The sequence below is a fragment of the Podarcis melisellensis genome, assembly GCF_964234715.1.
Source record: "Podarcis melisellensis genome assembly, chromosome: 13".
Taxonomy (NCBI): Eukaryota; Metazoa; Chordata; class Lepidosauria; order Squamata; family Lacertidae; genus Podarcis; species Podarcis melisellensis.
In genome coordinates this window covers 53,506,281-53,533,433 of record NC_138545.1, presented here as the reverse complement: position 1 = coordinate 53,533,433, position 27,153 = coordinate 53,506,281, and the positions used below count along the sequence as shown (strand labels likewise).

General features: G+C 43.8%; 1 protein-coding gene across 4 annotated transcripts in view; it reads right to left on the bottom strand.

The window, feature by feature from the left end:
• Positions 1-27,153, bottom strand: part of EPB41L4B (erythrocyte membrane protein band 4.1 like 4B) — a 132,583-nt gene that overhangs the window by 10,371 nt on the left and 95,059 nt on the right. The window contains exons 20-24 of one of the 4 annotated variants that reach the window (XM_081885836.1): positions 22,771-22,875; positions 14,763-14,883; positions 12,690-12,767; positions 11,876-11,929; positions 1,223-1,291 (exon numbers count right to left, since the gene is read on the bottom strand). In XM_081885836.1, the coding sequence (XP_081741962.1) occupies positions 1,223-1,291; positions 11,876-11,929; positions 12,690-12,767; positions 14,763-14,883; positions 22,771-22,875 (427 nt within the window). The remainder of the gene's footprint in view (positions 1-1,222; positions 1,292-11,875; positions 11,930-12,689; positions 12,768-14,762; positions 14,884-22,770; positions 22,876-27,153) is intronic. The other 3 variants (XM_081885838.1, XM_081885837.1, XM_081885839.1) reach the window with 3 other exon arrangements.

Genomic DNA, 27,153 nt, shown 5'->3' with positions numbered 1-27,153 from the left:
AGAGAAAGTCCCCAGTACTGGACTTCATGTATAATATCAGATATGTATACATACCATCATACATAATGGTATCTGTTTGCCATTCAAAGTTGCTTAAAATAAAGCTGGGTTGAAATAGAAGGTACAAAATCCCAACCTTCACCTGTGTGCAGTGCTTTTTCACACCCCTTTGAAAAAGCAGGTGGAACTGTTTGTGAAAGGAGAGGTGTCAAGGGAAGAGGCAGCAGCAGCACACCCCACACCCCCGACAAGACAATCCGGCTGACATCCAGCCAGGCCCAATTGATTGGCCAAATGTAGATCACGTGCCCATTGAGATGTGCATCCAAATCATATTCATTCATTTGATTTGATTTTTATAATTTCTGACCTGCCACATGAAACATAATTAAAAACAGCACTATTACAGAAAAAGGAACCAAGATAAAACACAGAGCAGCAATATGAGGCAGGTTTAAGCTTTGCTTGAAAATACAACAGTGAGAAGCCTTGTGTGATTTAAACGGTCTTTCTCTAGTGCCAGAAAGACACCAGGAAGGCATTTCAAAACTGAGAAGCCACAACTGAAAAAGCCCTTTCACATGTTCACAACCATCTGATGTCTAGACTGAAGTCACTGGTGTGTGTGTGTGTGTGTGAAATGAAGCTCAAAAAAAGGCCTGGGAAACAAGGTTTTTAGCCAGTGGGCTTATGTGGGAGATGTCAGTTCTTAAGGTAGTCTGGTTCCAAGCTGTTTAACGCATCTGAGGGCGCATCCCACTGAAAGTAATGCAGTGCAGATGAATCCCATATTCAGATCCAAATACAAATGCCATTTTGTGCTGCATTACATTCAGTGGAATGTGCATCCTTATCCATATTGTGCCCCAACTAGCCATGCAAAACTGCATGAGGTTTGAGCTAGATAAGTGTGAAAGTCTTGCTAGGGGGGACAAAACCACCCCATCACGGCCTCGGCCCAGATGTTTCAGCATAGTACTGCCATAAACTGAAGAAAAGAACATGGCCGCGTGCAGTTATTAGAAATGGCTAAAGTTGTGGAGATGTTGCCCCTTACATTGGATAAGATGGGATTGCACCTCTATGCTACAGAATCACACGTGTGTATCTGTATCTTTCTTCATGGCTGCAGACTGTTGAAGGAGCAGGAAGGTTCTCTGGCAACCATGGCCATAGTCATGTTAATGTTAAATGCAGTTTTTCAGTTGCATTTTCTACTTACAGAAAACTGTGGTAGTGTTGGAAAAGGATCGAAAAAGGGTTTGGATGTAGCAGCAGGGAATGCCTTTATCTTTAAGGAAGATAAAGAGAAAGATGTTACTTTCAGAACACACAAACAAAATGAAGCGAAGCACTGCAAGCTCCAGCATTATGTCCGACATACCAGAATGGTTTATAATAGCACACAAATTAACTCTCGCACCCTGACACACATGCAAAAGCTAATGGTGGGGATTCAAAGGTTCACAGAAAGAGAAGGTGGACTGCTTTTATTCATGCAACCTGTTTGAGAATCACTCCTTGAAGTACACATTATATACGCCAGAATTGTAAACAGTTTTGATCTGCTCAAGAATAATAACAATATTTTAACATACCAGGAAGGTCTGCAAATCCTGTCATGCTACAAACCTGTTTTCATTTATTTGAGTTAGGGGGAAAAGAGTGCAGAAGGCAGGTTCTCATAATGCTAGAACTCCTGGCCATCCAATGAAGCTGATTCTTGGGAGGTTCAGGGTGCATAAAAGGAAAGCACTTATTCACACAGCACATAGTTAAACTATGGAACTCACTTCCACAACAGGCAGTGATGACCACCAACCTAGATGGCTATAAAAATGGATTAGATAAATTCATGGAGGAGGAGAGGGCTCTGGCTGGCTCCCAGCCCCAGGGGCCAGACTCTGCCTCTGAATCCCAGCTGCTAGAAACCACAGTAGGAGACAGCTGCTCTTGTGCTCGTGTTCTGCTTGCAGGTTTCCCACAGCTTCTGGTTGGTCATTGTGAGAACAGGATGCTGGATTAGGCCCTGCAGGTCCTCTTCTTCTATTCTTATGAGTCAGACCTGGAATGGTCCCTTCTCATAAGAGGAAAAGTGAGGGAAAGACTTACAAATGCACATATCTAGCATTTACCATTGTGGTGTTACAAATACAGTCCTTTTCAGTGTTTTGTACTGTAACAAATGACTTCAACCTCAGCCAAACTATAAGATTTATATATCAAAGCTCCTTGACCAGAACATGCAGGATTGAGTCTAAGAGCCATAAATCCAGAAAAAGGATGCAGTTGACAAATTTATACATGAACTCCACCCTCAGCTGAAAATACAGGTTAACACAAGAAAAAGTGACTCAACACTTTGCTTCAAAGATGGAGAACCTGAGCCCTCCAGATAGCATTGGACTCCAACTCCCATCAACCCCAGTTGCCATGGCCAATGGTCAGGGAAGATGAGAATTCTATTCAATCAAAATTTGGAGGGACGCAGGTTTACATGGCAATTTTGTTTGCCATGAGAACACTGTTGCTATCCCAGTGTTTCCTCAAGTATATAATCTCTGTGCAAGTGCTTAAACAACTCTGATTAGAATGAGGTTCCTAGGTGTATACACACAAAGACTTTATCAACATAAATGGTTATTCAGGCTTTGCATGTTTGCTGAAGGAAACAAGTGTGTCCCTGCCCACAGCAAACATAAAGATCTTGTGAAAGCATGTTTTTGGTTGTTTTTTTACATTAAGTTATGTACTGTGAGAGGCCCTTCTTAATATTACCTTCAGCCCAACTTCAACTCAATGCCAACACTTCTTTGGGCACACAGAGATGCCCCAATGCCCCTACATTAGTGCAGATCACCTATTGGGATTAAGAAGGATATTAAATAGGGGTGGGCATCAACCATTTCAATGCTTCAGGGGCGAAAGCAAGATTCCACTTTGGAGGTTGTTCAATTCAGCTCATGTGGAAACAAACCTTTGTTTCTTCCCCATTAACTATTATGGAAAAATAAAAAATGACTTATTGCCAGAACTGGATCAGATTTGCAAGCATATTAGTGCCTCCTGAGTGGATATCTGCCAAATTACAAATAGGTCCATGGGGTTTTGTTTTTTTGCAGTGGGCACCTTTATATTTTTTACTTAAAAGGAACTGTCCTATAACTTTTAATTGTTTAGCAAAATTGCATAGAATTTGCAGGTATCTGCCAAATGTCCAATGAACAGCAGTACTGCTTTCTTGGTAAGGGCAGCCTTTCTGTTTCGAAGTGGTTTAAAAAGGATTCACTTAATCCTTAGTCCTAGAAAGTTAATGGCAAGATTTGAATTAGGAACTCATTGGTTCATAGCTTTGGGGGGAGGGGGTTCTCTCTCTGCCACGTTTTGATCTTTACACCACCTTTTTAATTGCATCCCATGTGAGTTAGCAGTGGTTGGAATCTCATGGAACACAAGCGCTCTGACACTTTCGGTGCTTTAGTAAAGGGATTTGAAAATCAGTGCCTGTAGTTTAACTAAATGTGGTCTTTGAAGAAATAAACATACTAAGTAGAAAGTGAATTCAATGAGTTCCTAATTCAAATCTTGCCATTAACTTGATTTTTGAACCTGCAGATAATCCACACATTTTCTTTGTCGTTCTTTTGAAAGGACAATTTAATTACAATACATACAATATCTTATTTCTATTGTAATCACCATCTTTTAAGCTGATTTATGAGTGGAGGCATACTGAGGGAGCACACTGGGAAGTGAGCACACACTCTGAACAAAAAGGGAAAAGCAAGCACCCAATGAACCCTCCCTCCAACAGTCTCTTTACCAGCACTACTCCACAAGAGGTAACCCCACCTGAGATGACACTCTTGCAAGGCATTCCTCCAACCTTTCCCCACAGTGGCCGTCTTTTCAGATCAGGTGAAATATTATTCAGATCAGAGTGAGCTAACCTCCCAAATGCTTGCTTCATCCAATGCCCCTTCCGATCGTCAGGAGGAGGGGGGGTTGCGGGATCACGACCCCGCCCACACCCGCTCCCGCGAGGCTGGCGTCAGCCTCGCGGGAGGCAAGGATTCCCCTCAATTAGCATCCCCTGTGGCGCCAGCCAATTGGCTGGCGGCAGGGGCGGGCCTTTGTAAGGCCACTTAAGGTCGGGGCAGCCCTTGGCTCGCCCCTTTTCCCTTCGGAGACGACGCGGTTTCCCACCCACCCGCCCTTTAGGTTTGCCCCTGACCTTGCTACGGGCTTCGGCTGGTCGCCGCAAGGGGCCTGGTAGGAGTTTTTCCATTTGGCTAATTGGCTGGTTTTGTGAGCCACTTGGTTTTTTCGCCTACCTCGTAGCAAATCGTCACAACTCCTTCGGTTTTTGGCGGTAGGCATTGGCCGGGGTATTGTCATGCAGAAGAGGTTGGGGGGGAGGAACGCCATCACCTCCCCCAATGCTTGAAGGGTAGTTCATTAAAGGACTCCGAGGGGCGACGCCTCGTCCGAAACCTACGGAGGCTAGGGCCTAAAGCACGCCCCCGAGCGGTAACCCCTCAGGGAGCGCCTAGGGATACGCATCTCGGGTGGCTCCCCCTGTTGGTGTTTAACCCTTCCCGGTTAGACCGGATAGTCGGTTAGGGGCCAATGCCTAAAGCCAATACATTTCTTTCCTGTAATCAATAAAGTTGTGGCCATATTCGCCCATTAACCAAAAACTCTGTGTCGGCTGTCTTCATTTATTCCACCTGTGGGGTGGAGGGAATAGCCACGCAATCTGTTCCTTCTCCTCTAAGGATTCACCCTCCCCTGCTGAGATGGACATCAGGTGCACTAGGCGAAGGGAAGCAGCTGAGCCATTAATTCATGCAGAGACCACTCACCTTGATCAAGCGAACCACTGATGCAGACATGACATCAGTGATGGAAAGCAGGGGAACTGTACTGCAATTATTTTTAACAGATCACATAGCCCAAGACACAGCAATAAATAGCAAAACCCAGCTGTACACATATACAGTCATCCCTCACAGCTGAAATTTCTATGAAGTCAGATGATTGAAGCTTAAATTGCTGGTTTTGGACTGACTTTAGAATAAGGATTGTGGAGGAGCAAGAATAACTTTAAAAAGTAAGGTGTCCTGTTTAAGGTCTTGTGAGGGAAGGGGAAGTGGCTAAGAGTGTATTTATTAATGTGTCAGTTGGCAACTTGAGGTTGTTACCACTCTGAACAATGCTTTGGAAAGCATTTCAATATCCACAGCCTGTTGCAAGACACCCAGGTTTCCTGAAAGATCGCAATCTCCCTTTATGAATCTTCCTAGGTGCCAAGATCTTCAGGAGAGAACCTTATCTCGGTCCCATCAGCGTCAGAGGCAGTGTTAATGGTGACACAGAGAGAGCCTTTTCTGCTCCCAGATTGTGGAATTGCCTCCCAAGAGGCCTTTGAAAATCCACTGGGCTCCCATCACGGCAACTGCTGTTTTAATGCTGCTTCTAATGTCTTCTGTTATATTTTGACCTGCTGTTATTATAACTGTATTTTTAAAATGTTGTAAGCTGCCTTGAGTTCCAACTTTAGAGAAAGGTGGGATATAAGTACATTAATTAATTTATAAGTACATTAATTAATTAATTAATTAATTAAATTAATTACTGTAGCTTTTGTGATTTCTCACTGTTCAGGAAAATGGGGAACATGTGCAACAATATGTATAACCCATTCTCAGGTTTTAATAGACTTATTGTTTCTGTTTTTAGTCTTGATGAAAATTATGTTTTATATTTATGATTTTTGTCCTACAAAATTGTAACAGTGAGAAAACAGGCAGCATATACTGGATGCGCAGCCGTCGTTTCTCCACCACAGTAGGAGCAAAAGTGCACTTTGGCCTCTTATTCAAAACTTCTGCCTCCTAGAAAATTTTACTAGGAGTCAGAAATTCAGCAGCATTTCTCCTGCCTTTTTTATCAATAAGAAATTAACTTCCACTAATATTTTTCATTGTTGGATGAATTAGTAATGCAGCAGCTGTGGTGCTGGTGCAAGGAGTCATTTCAGAGTCTAGGCAACAGGCTAGCATCACCCAACTACCATATTTTGTCTGAGAAATGCACATGCTGGAAAGAAAACCTACCATCATTTAGTGGACTCCTAAGTACAATGACCGCTCCCTGCATAAAAACGGGGGGCACCCTTTGCGTGGACACGCACAGCCCCTGGATCTGGAGTGGCTCCATCAGCATAGGCTTGACTTCGCCTTCCTTCAGGTGGGATACCTGGAGGTCTCCGCCTACCTCAGTCAGTTGTCCAATCCCGCCTGGGGGGGAAGCGTTGCCAAGGAGACACAATAGAGCGAGGATCTTACCTGGGAATCCTCACTTGGCTCCAGAGCTTCTCCCACCCTACCCACCCTCAGTTAATGTCTTATTTTGCAGGTTAACTTTTCTTCACAGGCTTTGCAGGTTAACTTTTCTTCACAGGTATGTGGGCGCTGCTACGTTAAGGTCGCTGTTAAAGGGCCGGAAAGGAATTTCCCTGCATTGGCAGGTTTTGCCTTTCCCACAGCAAACGTCACAACTTTGGCGGTATCAGGCCTTGGGCGGAAACCTTTAGTCTATCTTCCTCTTTGCAGCAGCAATACCAGGGTTCCCCGTTAAAGGGGTTTCTGAAGGGTGGCTTTGACCGTACGCCTAGAGGTCGACATTGCTCTCCCCTGCGGCACCGGCGTAACGGGGGCGACTATCTCTGCTTGAACATATGTTCTCCAGAGCCGGCCCATCCCCCACACAAACACTGGATAACCCTGATGCTCCCTAGGTCCCCGGCTGGGGACTGGGGAGGGAGACCGCCCAATGCCTGAACCAAGGTCTACCCACATTTGAAATTTAATAAAGTTGTGGCCAATTTAATCCCATAGCACGTTGCCTTGAGTCGTTATTCCACATGACGGGGGGGACTGCTCAGGATCTGAGGGACTCCGCCTGTCCACACAATTATAACTACCGTAATTACAATCAGGAAATGAGAAATCATGGGTACCATGGGTGAGAAAAGAGGATTGCATCTATACTGTATATAAACAGAGCTGGATATTAGGTATTTAACACACATGTGAATGCATATTTAAAAGCACATTGGACTCCATATCCCATTTAGAGCAATACAGTGCAGACAGACTGTATCTTTTCTTGGATGTATACAGTGGTAACCTTGGTGTATGAACTTAATCCGTTCCTGAAGTCCGTTCTTAAACCAAACCCATTCTTAAACCAAAGTGCGCCTTCTCTAATGAGGCCTCCCGCCGCCAGTGCCCTTCCACCATTCGGCTTCCATTCGTAGACCGAGGTAAAGTTCACAAACCGGAACACTACTTCCAGTTTTGCGGAGTTCATAAACCGAATAGTTCGTAAACAGGACTGTTTCTAAACCGAGGTGCCACTGTAGTTAGCGTTGCATAGAATCTGTATTATCTTTATATCCATGGCTTCCAACCCAACTAGTAATATGTTTCCATAACCTTGTTTACACAAGGAGTTCCTTAGCTGGATAACCACAATTATCTTTAATTTTTGCAATGTCAGTGAATGCAAATTAGCAGTGATTCATTTTGCTAGACTTACCATCATTTCCCAAATAAAATGCATTTTTTCATTCTTCCATATTATACTTTTCACCACATCATACTGGTTTATCAAGAGAATGGAACGTGCTGTTCTCTGAAGAAAGCATGACTGCATACTTTCAATAGGAGCATTATCTCATCCTATTTTCACACATGGGGGGAGCAGACACACACTTACATTTCTAGAGACAAAGCCACAATAAATGTTCATGGCAATCATTATATAAGTTAATGCAGTGTGTGCTGTTTGTAGCCCGGGATCTGTGCATTTCCTGATTCTTAAGGAGCTGAGGGGGTTTTCCATGTAATATGCAATGTCATATGCAATGGCACAGATATCCATCAGGTATAGAGCAACAAGCAGCTTTTATAAACTAGAAACCAGAGCTCTAAATCTACAATGGGAAAAAATCCACAATCTGAGACACTGATGTGCATTGATTGTTTTGCTATTAGCCATACAGAATCAAATTAAGAAGCTGCATTTTTAAAGGATGCTTCATCGGTGAGAGGCACTTCACAGAAACTCCATAGAAAAGATGAAGAAATCTGCCGTGACACAAATGAAGCGAGTGAGAATGAGCCTCTATGTTCCAATAATTTTGCTCCCTAGTATGATCCTTTATGATACAGTGGAAGCTTTTATTGAAAAGGGCTGGTAAGGGCAAATTATGCCTATTATGCATGAGTGATAGAATCAGTGTCTGCAGAAAGAGACGGAGAAACAAAGGAATGCATTAGACAAACTGTTTGCAAGGTCAAGAAAGCATTCCGTCCATATAATTATACAGTGATGGACCAATACGATGATGCTGCAGTCAGCAGATGTCACTGAAGGGTTGCTTGCTTGCTTTTTTTCTAATGAATTTTGTGGGAATGAGGAACTTCAGAGTGGTTGATCTCCTTCCTTGCCTTTAATCCCACAGATCATATGGCAGAAAAATGTTTGTTGCCAAGTACACTCTCAACAGGGAGCTGTAATCAATCATTGCTGAGTCTACCTGTATGATGGACATGTTTCAAAACGTGTTTCCCTCAGGAGCCGGCTGCATGTTATGCATCACTGGGCACAGAAAAGCTTCCTTTTGCTTTTGACTTTTTTTAAAAGGAAAAGCAGCTTCAGAGGGATCAGTTTAGCAGATGGGGAGGCAAACCAAGGCCTGGGGGCCAGATCCGGCCGAGTCGTCTTCTCAATCCAGCCCGTGGACGGTCCGGGAATCAGCGTGTTTTTACATGAGTAGTATGTGTGCTTTTATTTAAAATGCATCTCTGGGTTATTTGTGGGGCATAGGAATTCGCTCACCCCCCCCCCAAAAAAATATAGTCCAGCTCCCCACAAGGTCTGAGGGGCACTGGACCGGCCCCCTGCTGAAAAGGTTTGCTGACCCCTGGTTTAGCATGAAGAAATGGTGAGGTAGCAATTGGCCCTTTCTGCATCCAAGTGTTTCTGTTCCCCAAACTGTATCCCCAAGCTTTTCTAGGAAAAGCTATGGTAACGGGGATTGAACTTGTACATTTTGTACATGCATACAGGCTGTCCCAGGTTACTTTGGGAGGAAGGGTACACTATAAATTGATGAATGAAGTGGATTGAATCTAAAATGCCCTTTATTAAACAGCCTTGGCCCAGTATACTTGAAGGAGAGTCTCCACTCCCATTACTCAGCCCAGACACTGGGGTCTTCCTCTGAGGGTCTTCTGCTAGTTCCCTCACTGCGAGAAGTCAAGTTACAGGGAACCAGGCAGAGGGCCTTCTTGGCAGTGGCACCCTCCCTGTGGAGCACCCTTGCATCAGATGTCAAGGAGATGAAGAATTACGTAACTTTTAGAAAACACCTGAAGGCAGCCCTGTATTGGGAGGTTTTTAATGCTTGATGTTTTTATTATGTTTTTAGATATGCTGTAAGCCACCCAGAGTGGCTGGGAAAACCAAGCCAGACAGGTGGGGTATAAATAATAAAAATTATTATTATTATTATTATTATTATTATTATTATTATTATTAGGCTGAAAACCTTCTCCACATATAGAAGGGCTGCTTCTGACTTAGCAAAAGAGCACTATATGATAAAATGGACCAACTCTGACTTCCATTTCTGTTCTGCACCAGGAATGGATGACTCCCTCAACATTGCAGGGAAACACAGACGGAAATTAAGAGAATGATGGGGGTAAAAGTATCATTTGGTATTTGAATAATTGTATTAATTGGGTATGAATTGGTATTGTTACAATTGGGCTATTATTGGATTAATGTTGGAAAACTAATAAAAATGTATTTGGCTCTAAAAAAAAGAGGACCAAGTCTAAAGTTGGAGTTAGATTTGTCCTAGTTCTTCTGTAAGAGTCTGTAAAATTAGCATGAATGCAATTTGTACGATGCAATTGCATTTTGAAGTTTGGGGCTTTGCAAAGGCAGGGCTTGCAGTTCAGCTGTGGCACTGGCGTTATTTGCACTCCCTTGCTTGCATCACTGAGGTAGTTTGTGTTTTTATATATATACTATATAATCAAGGCAGACAAAGGGAGATAATGATTTATTTATTTTTAAACCAACTGTTTTTAAAGCTGTTGTGGAGAAAATGTGTGTGTTTGTGTGGAGGTGAAACTTAAGTGGATTTACTTTTTGGAGTTACCTCCTTCAGGACACCTCCCTGAACTCAGAAGCATTAAACAAGTGTCCCCTTTTGGGACAAGGGGCTTGAAAGGCATGCTTGGAAAAATACTAGTTATCTGGATCCATTTTAGTATGGCTTCAGGCCTGGTTATGGCGTGAAACCTGTCTTGGTTGACCTGGCTGGTGACATTTGTTGGGAGAGATGAGGGAGGGACTGAACCTCTGCTCATTCTTTCAGTACTGTTAACCAATGTAGATTTCAGGAGCAACTCAGAGAGGTGGGGATTAGGGGCACTGTACTTCAGTAGTTCTCCTCATAATTCCAGTGCCATTTCCTAGAAAGTAGTATTGGTGGGCCACTGAACAGCATTCTGTCTTGTCCTCTATGCTCTTTAGCATCTATCTGAAACTGCTATGAGTTGTCATCAGGAGATCTGGAACAAGGTGCCACCAATATATGAATGCAGTTCAGCTCTCTCTCTATTCCAACAGAATCAGGTGAAAGGTTCAGGTACTAGAATGCTTGGAGATGGTGATGGGCTGGCTGGATGTGCAGCAATAAAGTGAAAATGAAACTTGGAAGGAGCATTACGTGTTCTTGTTCTCATGTGTGGGAGCTATACCAGGTTCACCAGCTAGGGCCCTTCTCCGAGATGAATTGGCCACTGTAAGCCATACTGCAGTCACCTCCAGATCGGTCTGTTGCAATGCACTCTACATGGGACTGCCCTTGAAGGCAATTAATAAATTTCAAATGATCCGAAAGGCAGCAGCCAGATTACTGGCTGGGATTCCATTTAGAACTCATATCATCCTTATTTTAAAACAGCTGCACCAGCTGCCAATTCCTTCCTTCCTTCCTTCCTTCCTTCCTTCCTTCCTTCCTTCCTTCCTTCCTTCCTTCCTTCCTTCCTTCTAGCATTGGTGGTCTGTTTCATGGATCAGCATGGGATGCATGGTTACTCCTCTCACAGCACCAGCATCGTTTCCCAGCACCCAGGTAGCCAAGGAGGCTCCTCCTGCTTTGGGCCCTACAGTCTGGTCTGCACACAATGGGGAAATTAAGAGAAAATTAACCCAAGTGAGCAAGTGTTGGGCCCCTTAGGCTTAAACTCAAGCACACTTACTGCTGGATAACCTTAGTTCTTGTGAAATTAGGAATACACTGCCCGTGATTTATATTACAAACCTCTTGAATGTAGAGAGAAATTAAAGCAAAATGGCAGTTATCTGGTGAAGGCTTTAAAGAAAAATAAGAGAGGGTGGTGGTTAAAGCAGAGTTTTAATCATCAGGGCTCTCCCTGCCCCGCACACCAGCTCCTCCAAGCGCCCACTCGTGCTGCCTCCTCTTATCCCAATTTCCTTCCTCCACCGCCTTGCACATGCCATGCCATATCCCCTTATCTGTCCATTTGTCTGCATTGCTTTGCTTGCATCCTTAGTGTAGGCGTGGATGGTACAAACTAGGGGCGGGGTGGGGGAAGGGTCAGTCAAATGTTGAGTGGAATGTACACGGCTCCTTTTATTATTTGCTCACGAAGTCAAAGTCACTGACTCTCAAAAATGAAACTTGCAGAATTTTGGAACAAGGAACACCGGTCCATGAAATTAATAGGCATTCCGAAAGAGCTGCTTGCAAATACAGACATACCAGAATTGCGTAGTGCAATGCACAGCCTGATGGTATCCCACAGAGGAAATGATTCTAAGTTTAAAAAAAAAGCAGACATTAACAAGGTGGCAATTACTACTTGGTCTGGTTGTGAACATGGAGATGGAGGCTGCAAAGATGATGAAGACATGGTCAAAAGTTGTAGTTTATGGCATTTGTTTTATGAACACTCACTCTTGGCAACATTCTTAATAGCCCAAGATTCTGTCACAGGCCTAAAATAAGACAATATATATGCGTACGAATTAAATGTGTGACTCCTTCTTACTTGAAAAATAAATCAGAAAGCAATTGCCTTCAGGGTGTGCATGTGTGTGAGCAAAATCATGAATGCTGTTCACAAAATTATTTTTCCCTGTGGAGTGGTTTCAGTGAAAGCCCCAGCCCCTCCCCCTCCCCCTCAGCTATTTTCTCCAGGAGAGAATCTACCATTGGTGGTGGGACTGTGGGCAAAGGCAAGTACAAACTTTAAAATTCAGAACAACCGTAGTGTCCTGTTATAAAAAAAATCAAGAAGTAAATGCATACAAAAGTCATATCAGATCACTAGAATGATACAATTTCCTCCTGGCTTGACAGTATACAAGCATTTGTCAGCAGTTTCTTAAGCTGGTTTCAAATAAATAGATCAGGAATCTCTACAGGTTTAGTCTAATTTATGAAAGCCAGAATCACAACAGAACTAAGATTGTGTTCTGAATTATTACAACATAAGCATTGTAGCTTTTTCCCGTGCAGATTTAAGAAATTCTCTGAGGCATAACTTCCAGGGCTGCAAAATGAAATCATTTACCATCGGTGTGGCTTCTGTGAAATCCATGAGCAGATCTCCAGGTGCCAAGGCAAAGGTCCCTCCAGGATCTGCAGGGCTCTGAAGCACAGTAAAAATTCAGGAAGTGTTAATGGAGTTGAATTGTAAAAAATAATAATTTCATTTGAGAAGATGAACTGCAGGAAAGCTAAAGTCTATATTCACTAACAGTGTCAGAACCACAACAATAACTGTAAGAGAGGCAGCACATTTCTCAACTCTTTCTTGGCCTCCCAGTTCAGGCGCAAAATAAAGCCTAGCTCAGCCACCACAGTCCTCCTTATCCCTGACCCATGCAATACAGTGGGGCTCTGGGGTCCCATCCAAAGATTTCAGTGCTCCTCCTACTCTTGCACATGTTGTGGAATAGCTTCTTTTTTAAATACTGTTTTAAAATATTTATTTTCATGGTACAGAAGATAAATTTCGAGAAAACAGTTGTTACAACAGTAAACAACAAATAACTTGTCCTGATGAAATTACAGACTTTTATCCGGCCATGTGTTAAAGTTTCATTTGATTACTCTAAGAGATTTCTGCTACTGCCTGAAGAATTTATGTATTCAATAAACACTTGCCATATAAGAGGAATATGGATTGTGTTTGCCCTTTGCTGCTCTCACCTGGCATGTTAGTTTCTCAGCCAGTGCCATTGACTGTACTCTTGTTATACCAACACCTGTTTTCCAACATCTGGCTGTCTCTGTATGAGCAGCAGTCAATAGAAAGGCTAAGAGGTCATCTTTGGAATAATCAGGAGCAGGCAGGATCCAAAGCCCAGGTAGTGCCAGTGCAGGAGACATTTCCATGGTTTTCTTGTATATTCAGCTTATTTCTTTGAAGGGTTTGATGATGTCTCAACACCACCACATATGGAAATATGTACCTTTGACTGCGCATCCCCTCCAACAATAGGGACTGACTTCCTTACATATTTGGGACAGCCTCACCAAATTCTACCTATGCAGAATTTTGTAATGAGGCTTCCCTTATTTTTGCAGAAACTATTTGCACATCTAGGTCCATTTCCCATGGCATTTTTGTGAACAATATTGCCATATTCTATCCCAAGTTTCTGAGTAACTCCACTTCATCCATCAGTCCCTCCCTGTCAGTGAGGACCAGGTCCAAGATAGATGATCCCCTTGTTGCTTCTTCCACCTTCTAGAAAAATGAAATTGTTAGCGAGGCAATGGGGAATTTATCAGACGCTGCAGAGCTTCAGTTGCAACAAATATCGGGGAAATTGAAGTCTCCCATGACTGCTATATATCTCTTTTTGGAATGTTTGGTAATCTGCATTAGGAAAGCATCATCCAAGTCTTCAGTCTGTAGCAGAGCCCCACAGTAAGGTCACTCTTGTTTCTCTCTCCTACAATTTTTACCTATATTTTCTCAATCTGCTTTCCATTTTCCAGGTCAAGGATTTCTTCACAAGTGTACACATCCTTTACATATAATGCTACCCCCCTTCCTGTTTGGCCTATTCCTTTTGAACAGGTTATACCCCTCCCTCAATCCCTACATTTTAGTCATGGGTTCCATCCCACTAATGCCTATCAGGTCATATTTGCCACCCTGAATTAAAAGCTCCAATTCATCTTGCTTGTTTCCCATACTCTATGCATTTGTGTAGAGACAACTAAAACCATGAGTTGTTCCCTCCAGCTGCTTCCTTCTTGTAGTTTCTGTACTTTAGTAGGTTTCTGGAGCACCACCTCAGCTTTCCGTGCATCGCTGAAGCTATTATCCCCACTACCAGGTATTTGTCTTTTGTCTGTAATGTTGTTTCTCTCCCTCTCAAAATCTAGTTTAAAGCTCTCCTGATCAGGCTTGTGAGACTCTTAGCTAGTCAAGCTGAACATGGGACAGAAAGTTGAACTTGCAGGGACTCCTTGGCATTTCAGGCTTGGATTAGCAGCGGGGAGATTTTCAATAACAGCAAGGAATGTGAACCAAATATGCTTATCGAAGGCAACCATGAATTTATGAGTTGCACCCTTACCTGCTGCTGAGCCCACATTTTAACCCACCCTTCCAGTTATCTGTATGTACCTTTGCACATGATGAAAAATGTCCCTCCGAGTTTGTTCTCTGTGACACAGGAGATGCCGAGGAGTGTGCTGGCGATGCCCCAACCGCGGCTGCAAGCGCTGGAGGAAGGTCATCTTCATCACTGGGTTGTTAAAAGTACAAGAAACTTTGCTCACTACAATATTTTTAAGTACTCATTTTCATGGGGAGGATAACCTAGAAAGCATTTTTCAAATGTCTACCACTTGTTTCTGCTCGCCTCTTCAGTTCTGCTATATTTTCATTTGTGTTTTCTGAAAAGTGTGTCACATACACACACTAATTGCTGGTACAGGAGTCTCCTAATGCACACACAGAGTTGTACATATAGGGAGGATGGATGCTGAGGGTGCTCCAACCAGGGCCAAATGAAGGCATCGTGACACCCAGGGCAGGGCGTTGCTACATAGGGCGCATGTGTGGTGTCGCTACATACGACACATGCACCGTACGTAGCGATGCCACACATGCGCTGTACATAGCAGTTTGCCGGTGGCACCACTCTACTGCCATATGGACAGGATCCTCTACATGTGGCTGTAGCAGTGACAGAGGGATCCCACCACCATCCATATGGCGCTCAAGCAAATTGTTATGTACAGCGCATGTGCAGCGTTGTTACGTACAGCACACACGTGCGACACTGCACATGCGCTGTACATACTGGTTTGCTGCCAGCGCTGGGATCCTCTGCTCGTGGCTACAACCGCAAACAGAGGATCCTCCACATGTGGCTGCAGCGGCACAATGGCTGCTCATGTTGCAGCAGCGGGGTGACCCTGTTAGGATTCGTGCTTTGTGTTTGCAGTCATGGGATTGTTGTCCATCACATGGCAGTGTATGTTTTCATTCCACAGTGTGGGAAGTGACGGAGACAGGATGTTTTGTACTACTGTGTTCTGGAATATAGGACTATTGTCCTTTGTTTGTTCTCTCTTTGCTGTTTGATGAGAAAGAGGAAGGAGCTAAGGCAGAATGTTCCAAGTGTATTATATGTAAAGAAATGTAGATTAGCCAAAATGCTGTGCTACTGAGTTCTGTTATGCAAACTGTGAATACTCTGCAGATCCTTAAGTGTGCTGATGCTTCTTGGTATCAGTTGCTGTGATGTTCGGGCTGAAGAAAGCTTTTGAAGGAGGGAGGGAACATGCCAGTTGGGCATATGTCTCTGCCAGAGTCCTACACAAGAGTAGGACAATCCTAACAGAGCCCCCACAGGATGCCTTCTTGTCACACACACCCCGCCAGACCTGGCACCCGGGGCGGACCACTCTGCCCCCCGCCCTTGCGATGCCACTGGCTCCGACTGCTGCATTAGAAAGCATCTACAAACCACAAAACCTTTGAAAAAGCATTTTGTTCAAGAGATTATATCAAATGACAATATAAAACAGTAAAGCTTCCATATTGGTTGGAATTTGTTTTGTATTTAAAGCTCCACTTACCATTAACATATCTGTAGATTACTGTATGTATTTATGGGTGACAAAAATTGAGGTGCTTCCTTTTTTTAAAAAAAATATTTTTATTAGTTTTTACACATATTAATGACAATACAAAACAAACACAAACATCAAAAACAAACAACAAAAATCGACTTCCCCATGCCTTCCCTTCGCCACATCCTTGTTTTACCATTTTTCGAGCAACTCATCAATCAGTCTTTAGTTAAACCCCTTTTAAATTTCCTTAAAGTTTAAAATTTACAGCTGTAGTTCTTTATTTCCTACCCCTTAACATCTTATCAGTCCACAATTTTACAGTAATTTTTTAGATATGTTTTAAATTTCCTCCAATCCTCTTCCACTGTCTCTTTCCTCTGGTCACGGATTCTGCCGGTCATCTCTGCCAGTCCCATATATTCCATCACCTTCGATTGCCATTCTTCCAGAGTAGGTAATTCTTTCATCTTCCAATACTTTGCCAACAGGATTCTTGCTGCCGTGGTTGCATACATGAAGAATGTCTTATCCTTCTTTGATACCAATTGGCCGACCAAAAAATTGAGGTGCTTCCTTTCTGATTCTCACCAAATGCGTTAATTACCGGTATACAGCTATAAAATCGCTTCAAATGGTTTGGGGGAACCCTTCCCACTCCACCCTTCCTTGCCAAGATCAGCTCCCTGTCTCCCACCAACCCCCCCCTCGCACACACACACACCTTGAACACAATAATCTTGCCATACAAAGCCACTCCTAGCTGTGTCTGGTGAGTCTCACCCTCCAGTAAAAACCAGGTTTCAGGGGCACCAGGGGGGAGTATTTTGTGGTTCACATAGAAGAGGCTTGGGAATCGCTGGCTGCTCCTTTCTTTCAGGGCCAAGAGCAGCTACAAGTGCAGCTCCTGGCTGCCTTCCTTACCCCTCCTGGGAGCACAAAATAACCCTGACAACACCCTCTTTCCTAGCTTATTATAAAACAAAAGGACTAGTTTCTGTGTTAATTAGATGCTATATTAATGCAAATGTACAGGTTTTAGTTCCTTGACCTTGTTAATCTTTATTTTGCACCAAGGCTGCTGACATTCTTTTAAACTTTCCCCTTCATACGCAGCAGGAATAATTTGGCTTTCTCCCCACTCTTGCTAGGTAAATCTGTTTCCTTGTACTCATTTGTATGGAAGTGGAATTTTCTCATGTGGCTTTGCCAGTTGAGTAAATATTCTCAGTCACTTGAAAATAACAACTGCAGGTTGGAGCAGAAATTTCGTTTCACACATTCTGGCTGCAAGGCTGGAGCACCAGATATTTGCCCAATTAACTTCCTTTAAAAGAGGATCACCTGCATTTTAACTATTTAAAGACTTTTTTTAAAAAAATGAGTGCATGGTCACTGTTTCTTGTATAGAAAACTCTTGTCATCTTCAATAGGTGTGAACGAAGCTTCAAAAACGTGCATGTTAACACTTAGATCTGCATTCTGCCACTTGTGTCAGTCTAATTTTAACTTATATGTTCCTTTTCATACACATTAGAGAAATGTGATTATAACAAATGGCTAGTGAAAATAGTTGTGATGAGCACAAGCAAAGTGAATGGCAATTCCAGAATCGCATTGCAGTTTAAAACAAAGCCAACCATAGGACTCAACTCCTAGGGGCCGATGGGTCTTCATCTCCCAGTAAAACATTTGAGGGGGCTGGGGCCCCAAATTTGATGGGCATTGCCATTCAAATAGAGTTAATCCACTGCGTCATGCGATTGATTATGTGGGGTGGGGCTCACCTGCCCCCCCCCAATATTTTATTCAAGCTGGCACCCCTGAAGCCATCATCAGTCTGGAGACTAGTTGCAGTTTTCTGGATTCTTAATAATATATTGAGACAAACAATATTACCGTATTTTTGGCTCTATAAGACGCACCAGACCACAAGACGCACCTCATTTTTGGAGGAGGAAAACAAGAAAAAAAATACTCTGAATCTCAGAAGCCAGAACAGCAAGAGGGATCGCTGCGCAGTGAAAGCAGCAATCCCTCTTGCTGTTCTGGCTTCTGGGATAGCTGCGCAGCCTGCATTCGCTCCATAGGACGCACACACATTTCCGCTTACTTTTTAGGAGGGAAAAAGTGAGTCTTATAGAGCAAAAAATACGGTACTTCCTTCCATTTTTCATTTTGTAATTTTTTTAGGAACAAACCATAATAGAATTTCAATGCATTAAGGTAAAGGTACCCCTGCCCGTACGGGCCAGTCTTGACAGACTCTGGGGTTGTGCGCCCATCTCACTTAAGAGGCCAGGGGCCAGCGCTGTCCGGAGACACTTCCGGGTCACGTGGCCAGCGTGACAAAGCTGCATCTGGCGAGCCAGAGCCGCACACGGAAACGCCGTTTACCTTCCCGCTGGTAAGCGGTCCCTATTTATCTACTTGCACCCGGAGGTGCTTTCGAACTGCTAGGTTGGCAGGCGCTGGGACCGAGCAGCGAGAGCGCACCCCGCCGCAGGGATTCGAACCGCCGACCTTTCGATCAGCAAGTCCTAGGCGCTGAGGCTTTAACCCACAGCGCCACCTGCGTCCCTATGCATTACAAACATTCAAATGCTCCATGTCAAGCCTTTATCCAAAATAAAACAGTACATACTGAAGTGTGTGTAAGTGGAGACATAACTTTAAACCAATAAACACATTGTGTCAATATAACTAGCTTGTGTTATCGTTACATTCAAGCAACAGCAGAAGAAAAATCTGTTGATGAACCACAAATATACCCTTAACTAAAACCAAAAATGCTGAATGTGTTTCTGTTGCTACTACAATGAATTGTGTTGTTCTAAATGTAATGCATGTACTCTTGGCATGCAATAAATACACTAATTTTTAGAGATAAGTCAAAATTCCTCTGAAGACATATTTTTTGAGATGTTTCTTTTCCTCCCTCCTCCTCCCTACTAAAAAGCCAATAAACATCTCCAAATATTCTCCACCATTCTCCCTCTCTGCCCCGCGATGCCTTGCCATGACACTAGTAGGCTGGAGCTACATTGATCTTATAAACCTTATTAAACATAATGTTCTATAACATTTAATGGCAGTTTCCCTTTGCTGCTCTGCAGTGCCCTCTGGTGTCACATTTTAATAACACATGTTAAGTTATAAGCATTTTAAGTTATAAACTTAGATCTGATCTAGGTCTGAGGTATTATGCAGGATGCACAATGGAGGCCAGGTTGCCCAGCCAACAAAATAGACAGTTACACCAAAAAATTAAAATAACATAACATAGCCTTGGGGTGGGAGGGGGATGAAGCTGTCCCCTGGCTGCTGCTCTTGGGGAGCCCCACTGGGAGGAACTGCTGGAGAATGGGGCTGAAATGTTCCCTCCCGTTTTTTTCTATGCACAAACAGAGCAGTGAATGTTCAGAGGCCATTTGTGCACAGCTGAAACATTAATTTCACTGGAATATTCGCAATGAAACTTACTCTATTTAATCACCATTCACAGCACTCAATTTATTCAAGGATTCTCAGCTCTCTACATTCTCTTGTCTTGCTCCTAGACCACAGTTGCCAATGTTTCCCTTTTTTAAAAGAGAAATTCCCTTATTCTGATTAGGATTCCTTGCAAGAAAAGGGAAAAGTTGACAGCTATGTCCTAGACCCCAGTAAAAAAAATCTCCATAAATAGTATTATTTTTCACAGTGGGAAAACTATGCTGATTGAATTATTAAGATGTTTTGCTTAAAGAAAGAAACTAGTAAGTCAGCAGGTACACAGTTTGCTGCCTGGCTTGCTGTGCACACAGGCTCTGATTTATTCTCTCTACTGGGCATGCTCAACTGACAGTAAGGTAAAGGTAAAGGGACCCCTGACCGTTAGGTCCAGTCGCAGACGACTCTGGGGTTGCGACGCTCATCTCGCTTTACTGGCTGAGGGAGCCAGTGTTTGTCTGCAGAGAGTTTTTCTGGGTCATGTGTCCAGCATAACTAAGCTGCTTCTGGCCAACCAGAGCAGTGCACAGAAACACCATTTACCTTCCCGCTGGAGCGGTACCTATTTATCTACTTGCACTTTGATGTGCCTTCAAACTCCTAGGTGGGTAAGAGCTGGGACCGAAGGACGGGAGCTCACTCCATTGCGAGGATTTGAACCACTGACCTTCTGATCAGTTTAGACCACAGTGCCACCCACGTCCCATTGATTAAAAGGTAAAGGTAAAGGTAAAGGGACCCGTGACCATTAAGTCCAGTTGTGGCCGACTCTGGGGTTGTGGCACTCATCTCACTTTATTGGCCGAGAGAGCCGGCGTACAGCTTCCGGGTCATGTGGCCTGCATGACTAAGCCAATTCTGGCCAACCAGAGCAGCGCACGGAAACGCCGTTTATCTTCCCGCCAGAGCGGTACCTATTGATCTACTTGCACTTTGACGTGCTTTCGAACTGCTAGGTGGGCAGGAGCAGGGACCAAACAACGGGAGCTCACCCCGTCCCGGGGATTCGAACCACCGATCTTCAGATCAGCAAGTCCTAGGCGTCCCCAACTGGCAGTAGTAATCAGGAATAATAATGAGCAGGGTGCTGTGGCAATGGCAATGGCAGGGCATCATGAGCCAAAAGTGCAAGCTAAGAGTTCATTTGAATTTAGGGTTTTTGAAGCAGTTAGTAGATGTAATATGAGGGGTTACTCAGGTTGCAAAGCTAATTCAACAGTTTTGGTTGCATTCAGAAAACCTTGTCTGCCTACAGAACTGGGGGGGGGGCTGCTTAAAAACCAGGAAGAGCCACAGAAAATTCATCCAGTCTGCATGTTATCGTATATAATGGGGGCGAACATAATCCAGTGTGTGTGTGTGTGAGCTGCAGTTGTGCACTTCCTTTCCGCTAGAGGCCTGTCCTGATTTGTTGTGTTCACCTTATCTATTTGTGACTTGCTAAAGTTTGCCAAGATCTTTCAGTCTGCTTCTGTCACTTCTGCTGAAAGGGCCAAAAACAGATGTGACAAGTCACACACTGAACTGTTTCTGGTTACTTTATTAGTAGACTTTGATTCCACCTTTACTCCCCATGGAAAGTCCTCCAGGAAGCTGGCATGAGTCTTTCCCCGTCATCTTCACAACAATGATGAGGTGCAGAAGAGGTGGAGAGAAGGGCTTGGCCCAAGGCTATTCCAGAGGCTTCAGAGCTGAGCAGGGATTTGATTGCTGGCTTCACTCTTCCACTCTTTTAAGTCAGCACTCTCTTTCAAACTGGACCACTTCTCTTTTTCCATGTGATTGTGAAACAACCTCAGTGCAAAAAGACTCCTCTAATTTTATCCACATTCCTCTTCCTCTTCCTCTTTGTTTTCTTCACGGTCTCACTTTTCTCCTCCCTCTTCAGTCACTTCTCCCCAGTGGCAAAGCAGCATCCAAATGCTCCCCACTGCCCGGTGTTTCCTGAGCTGGCTTGGCCTGTCACCTGAGGCAAAACAGGAATGGCCGCCTCCTTTCCTCTCTCCCTCCACTGCTGCCCCCACTACCACTTCCACAATCACCTCTCACAGAATCATAGAATTATAGAGGTGGAAGTGATCCTGAGGACCATCCCATTCAAGGACGTCCAGCTCCCAATACACTGTGATCTACTCACAGTATAAAAACTGGCAGTGATCTACCCATAGTTGTTGAGCTTTTTTTAGGAAGGAGATTTCTGAGGGACCAGAAGAGATCAGCCAGGATCTACCAGGAACACCCTGTGAACTAGCACTGGATCACGATCTACCTGTTGGACATGCCAGATTCTAGTTCAACCCCCTGCAATGCTTTGAGGACTGTGAGTTTGGCAAGAGCCAGGGCATGGCAAGGGCAGAAGTGGGGGGGCTGGGGGTGGCCCTGGCTCTTGCCAAACTCAGTGGGAGCTGGAGCACTTCCTCAAAGCATTGCCGCCCGGCTTCTTCATCTGTGGAAAACGGGTTAGTTATGCCACCTGCCAAAGTGATTGGGTGGGCAGAGTTCCACCTCTTGCACTTCCACTGACCGAGGCAGGCGCTTCACCCCGTCACAGGGGAGCTGGCTCTGTTTCTGAGGGAAAGGCCTGATGGGGGTGGGGTCTAACCTGTTGGACTCAGGGTGGATAGATTGGATGGTAGAGGTGTGGAGGCATGTCTCTGTGAAAGGAGAGAGAAAGAGAAAGAGGAGGGGCAGAGAGATGAGGGACAGCTCTCCACACTCACTCTCTGACCCCAAAATGACTTTCCACAGGTCAACCGTTGTCACTGCAACATCATCATTGTGTGTGTGATCAATATTGTGTGATCTCCATAATCAGGACCAGCAGGACATTGTTGACTTCGCATGGCAAGCCTCACGTTGTCTGGAGGGTGGGGGAAGCAGCACTGACGAGACTCTAAATTTTGTATTATGCCACATCCCAAGGCTGCCATTTTGTGACTGGCACCCACAGCATTCAAAATGTGCCTACTGAACCGAAAGGTTGGCAACTCCTGAAATGGACCCATAGGGAAAACACATCTGAAACAGTGTACAGCAGCCATAATTGGAATTATACTCACAAGCTGTACTGCCTCATCAGTTTCCTCACCCGTGGTGCTTTAACTTCCTGCTTCTCAGGTACACTGCTTGTCTGTGTTGTCTCCGGCCGTAAAGGGGCTAGATTTCTAAATGAAGAAGAAGAAAGAAATGAAAAAAATAAGAAAAGACAAAGTTAAGACTTCTGGGAGAAGATATCATTTGTTCGATATCTTAGGTAGGTAGGTAGATACATATCTCAAGTGTTTGTTTGTTTGTTTGTTTGTCTCTCTGTGTGTGTGTGCGTGTGTGCATACACACCCACACCCTACTATTATTTTATTTAATTGTATGAATTGTTTTCATGAATTTGTTGTTGTTTGCTTTATAGGCTGTTGTGTTTGCTCTTATAGATTGCAATGTTTGCTGTTTTTTAATGCTATTGTGAATATTGTGAGCTGGTTTGAGCTCAACATCCGTTGCTGGAAAAATGGAATACAAATACAGTCATACCTCGGGATAAATACTCTTCAGGTTGAGCGCTTTCGGGTTGCGCTCCGCAGTGACCCAGAAGTAACGGAGCACATTACTTCCGGGTTTTGCCACTCGTGCATGCGCAGACGGTCAAAATGATGTCACGTGCATGCGTAGAAGCGGCGAAACGTGACCTGCACACGCACAGGCGTGCTGTCGTGTTTTGCGTTCTGTTCGGGATGTGAACAGGGCTCCGGAACGGATCCCGTTTGCATCCCGAGGTACCACTGTATTAAATCAACTCAAATCAGCTACCAAAGATTATCTCTTTTTCTTTCTACACTCCACAGACCCCCCTCTCTCTTCCCAAGAGCAGCTTTTTCTTTTCCATCCTAGACCACAGGTGCTCTTCTAGCTCTCTTTCTGCCCAAGCGCCTTGCAAAAGCCCACAGCTTGGGAAGCTAATCTCTCACTCCCGAAACTCAAAGACAAACCCATGCAGACAGGCAGGTCCATGGAGCAGCTGGAGAAGCACACCCCGCCCCCTGCTTCTCTCTTCCACACACCCCATATTCAAGGAAACTCCAGGGGTTCCCATCACTACCACTTCCACTAGGCAGACCTGTGGTCAGAGGAAAGCCATCTCCACCTCTTCTCCTCCCTGTATAAAATACTGAGCTGCTTGCCTCTGCTCCTGCCCCCTCCACCATGCGGAGGGGCAGGTATTGGCTTTGCTGCTGCTTCTCTGCCCCACCCAATGCTGTAAACATTAATATCCTAGAAGCCATTTCCTGGGAAATCAACCTGGACCAAAGGAATTTAAGTTACAAGAGAGGAGATTTCAACTCAACGTGTAGAAGAAATTCCTGATCATGTGAGCAACTAGAGGACCTTTGAGGTGCCTTCTAACACCAGTTTTTATGTAGTTTTAGTAACCAGTTATCAAAGCATTTCAAGTTTGTTTGTTTTTTAAAAAAATCATCTAGCTATTTAATTTCACGTTGATTATTACTCCTAGGATTGCCACCTGTTCTGGATTATACAAGATTGTCCCGTATTTCAATGTAAAATGCTATGTCCTGTATTTCATGTCTTCTCTCTCTCTCTCTCTCTCTCTCTCTCTCTCTCTCTCTCTCTCTCTCTCTCTCTCTCTCTCTCTCTCTTCTCTCTCTCTCTCTCCCTCTCTCTCTCTCTCTCTCTCTCTGCCAAGTTAGGAATCCTCTCCAAATACATGTGTTTGAAAGGGTGTGTGAAAGGTCAGGTATTTAAGCTCTGGGTAGCCAAGCAAAGACAGATTTGGAAATTCATGTGTGTGTTGTGTATGACAAATTCTAGAGGGGCCGTCCTGTTAGGCTGCAATAGATTGTAATGGATTGCTATGAAGTCACTTCAGCACCAAATGAAAATAACCCCCCACCCCCACCACTCCTACTGCCATGCCCTGTCCTGTATTTTGCCAGAACAAATGTGGCAACCCTACTCCTCCCCCACCCCCAAAAATGAACACACAAACTAAGATACAGAGTTATGGAGACATGTTATGGAGAACAGCAATATACAGATAAGCATAACAGAGAAGTCTAATCTTGCTATGGTCCAATATATATTCCAAGCTAAATATGTCAGAAGTGCACCTTCTTCTAGATTCATTAAATTGTGAGTTGTTTTTCGAAGCTTCTGCAACAGAAATTTCTATTCTGCATGTGACCTACCTACTCTAATTACACATTAAATACACTAATTTTGTCAAGTTGCATTTTCTTCTAAATGTAACAACAGTGGTAGAATATATTTAGATCATAGTTCCATTTATATTTCACAGACCATTAAAAATGCGTAAGATTCTGCACTGCTAATGAATTTCAAAAGCTCATCCCAGCATTTGGGGGAATTTTCCAGTGCTGTCTGACAGGGATAGCACATTCAAACAAGTTCATTTAAAGAGAACTCTTAGCTCTCTCTGCATCAGATGTTCAACATACTGGGGTACCTGAACAGGAATAATCATTATATTGTTGGGAGTAAAGCAGCAGCGCTTGTTGTATCTTACCTGATAATAGACAGAAAGGCAACCTATTCCTCCTCTACTGATTTCTTCTTCAGTGACTACTTGTTCATATGTACATTGGTTTTTCTCATAGAAAATGCTAATGAAGCAGCACAAGCAAGACTGAAATTTATTTATTTATTTATTTGATTGATTGATTGATTGATTGATATACCACCCTTCATAATACGATCTTAGGGCAGTTCACAGACTAATAAGTAGTAGTAGTTTGGGGAAATGGCCTCATGGGCCAGTTTAGACCCCTTAGTGGACCAAGAATGGCCTTTTGTCCAGGGTTTCCCTACCTCTGGGTTAAAAAATTTTTTAAATGAATAATGATAGATACCATCAGTGGATAAAAGCTGACTATGCTGAGCCAACAGTTTGTTTTAAAAAGAATATTGTGAGCACATGTTTAAACATTTGGCATTCCAAACAGCCCAGACGGCTTTTGTGTGCGTTCCACGAAAGTAGTGGCTCAACAAATGTACCACATGACAAGTGATATTAAAAACAATGACAGTCAGGAAAATCAAAATAGGCTGATCAGAAATGGGAGGCAGCAAATGTTTCCTTTCTTCAACTTCACAGGTTTTGGAGCACATTTCAATCCACACATACAGACACTGGCAGAGGATTTTGTTGCACTCATCAGATATGGCAAGGCTCCAGGAGGCATTGGCCAATTATCATGATTTATGTATTGGTTCCATTTGAATTTCTCATTCTCCCAGGAGCCAAAAGAGTGGCATTGTAATTTTATGAATTCTCGTATATATTTATTCCACCCTTTCTCCAAGGGTTTTTGGGCAATATATGTGGTTCTTCTTTTTATTCACTGTGGTAGATTACGTTGGCAGGGAGTGACTGGCCTAAAATAATCCAGAAAGCTTTCTGGCAGAGGAGAGATCTGAATCCAGATCTCTACCACCTCAATCATCACAATAACCCTGCAAAATAAATTAGTCTAAGAGAGATTACGTCAGTAACTTAACAAAGTTAACAAAGGCTATTCAACAACTATTCAAAGGCTATTTTGCAACTCAGTGTGGATTTTAACCAGTCGATATCCAAACCAAACATTCTACTAGCCAGAGTACCACATAAAAATGCCTCAAGAATAACGTTGGCTGGTTGTATTGTTATTAATTTGTGGGTGACAGATCCTCCCTTAAATTCCTGGGTCTAGCGTGTGTTGGAGTTTAATCAGTGCTTGGAGTATTGAAACAGGCTGCCAGATGCTGAATTTAGCAGTGTCAGTTTACAGGCCAAACCAGTTTTTCTGTCAAAACAAAAAAAATTCCTTCCAGTAGCACCTTAAAGACCAACTAAGTTAGTTCTTGGTATGAGCTTTCGTGTGCATGCACACTTCTTCAGTTTTTCTGTGTTCAGGAAATCACCTGGGAGAAAAGCCATCATCATGGAGAACAAAAGGAAGGTAATGAGTGATTAGCAAAGCAGATAGCAGAGAGGTGTGAGCCCTTCCTTCAGAGAGAAAGCTAGCAGTCTGTCAGTTAAATGCAAGGGGCTGCGCGGAGGGCAGAGGGCCAGGGCTGATTTCTGCTGCATCCAAAACTGTGGCCATGGGAGAAGCAATGCTATAAGCCCCTCCATCACAGCCTCAGGTTATATAGGTAAAGGTAAAGGGACCCCTGACCATTAGGTCCAGTAGTGACCAACTCTGGGGTTGTGGTGTTTATCTCGCTTTACTGGCCGAGGGAGCCGGCGTACAGCTTCAGGGTCATGTCGCCAGCATGACTAAGCCGCTTCTGGCGAACCAGAGCAGTGCACAGAAACGCCGTTTACCTTCCTATTTATCTACTTGCACTTTGAGGTGCTTTCGAACTGCTAGGTTGGCAGGAGCTGGGACCGAGCAACAGGAGCTCACCCCGTTGCAGGGATTTGA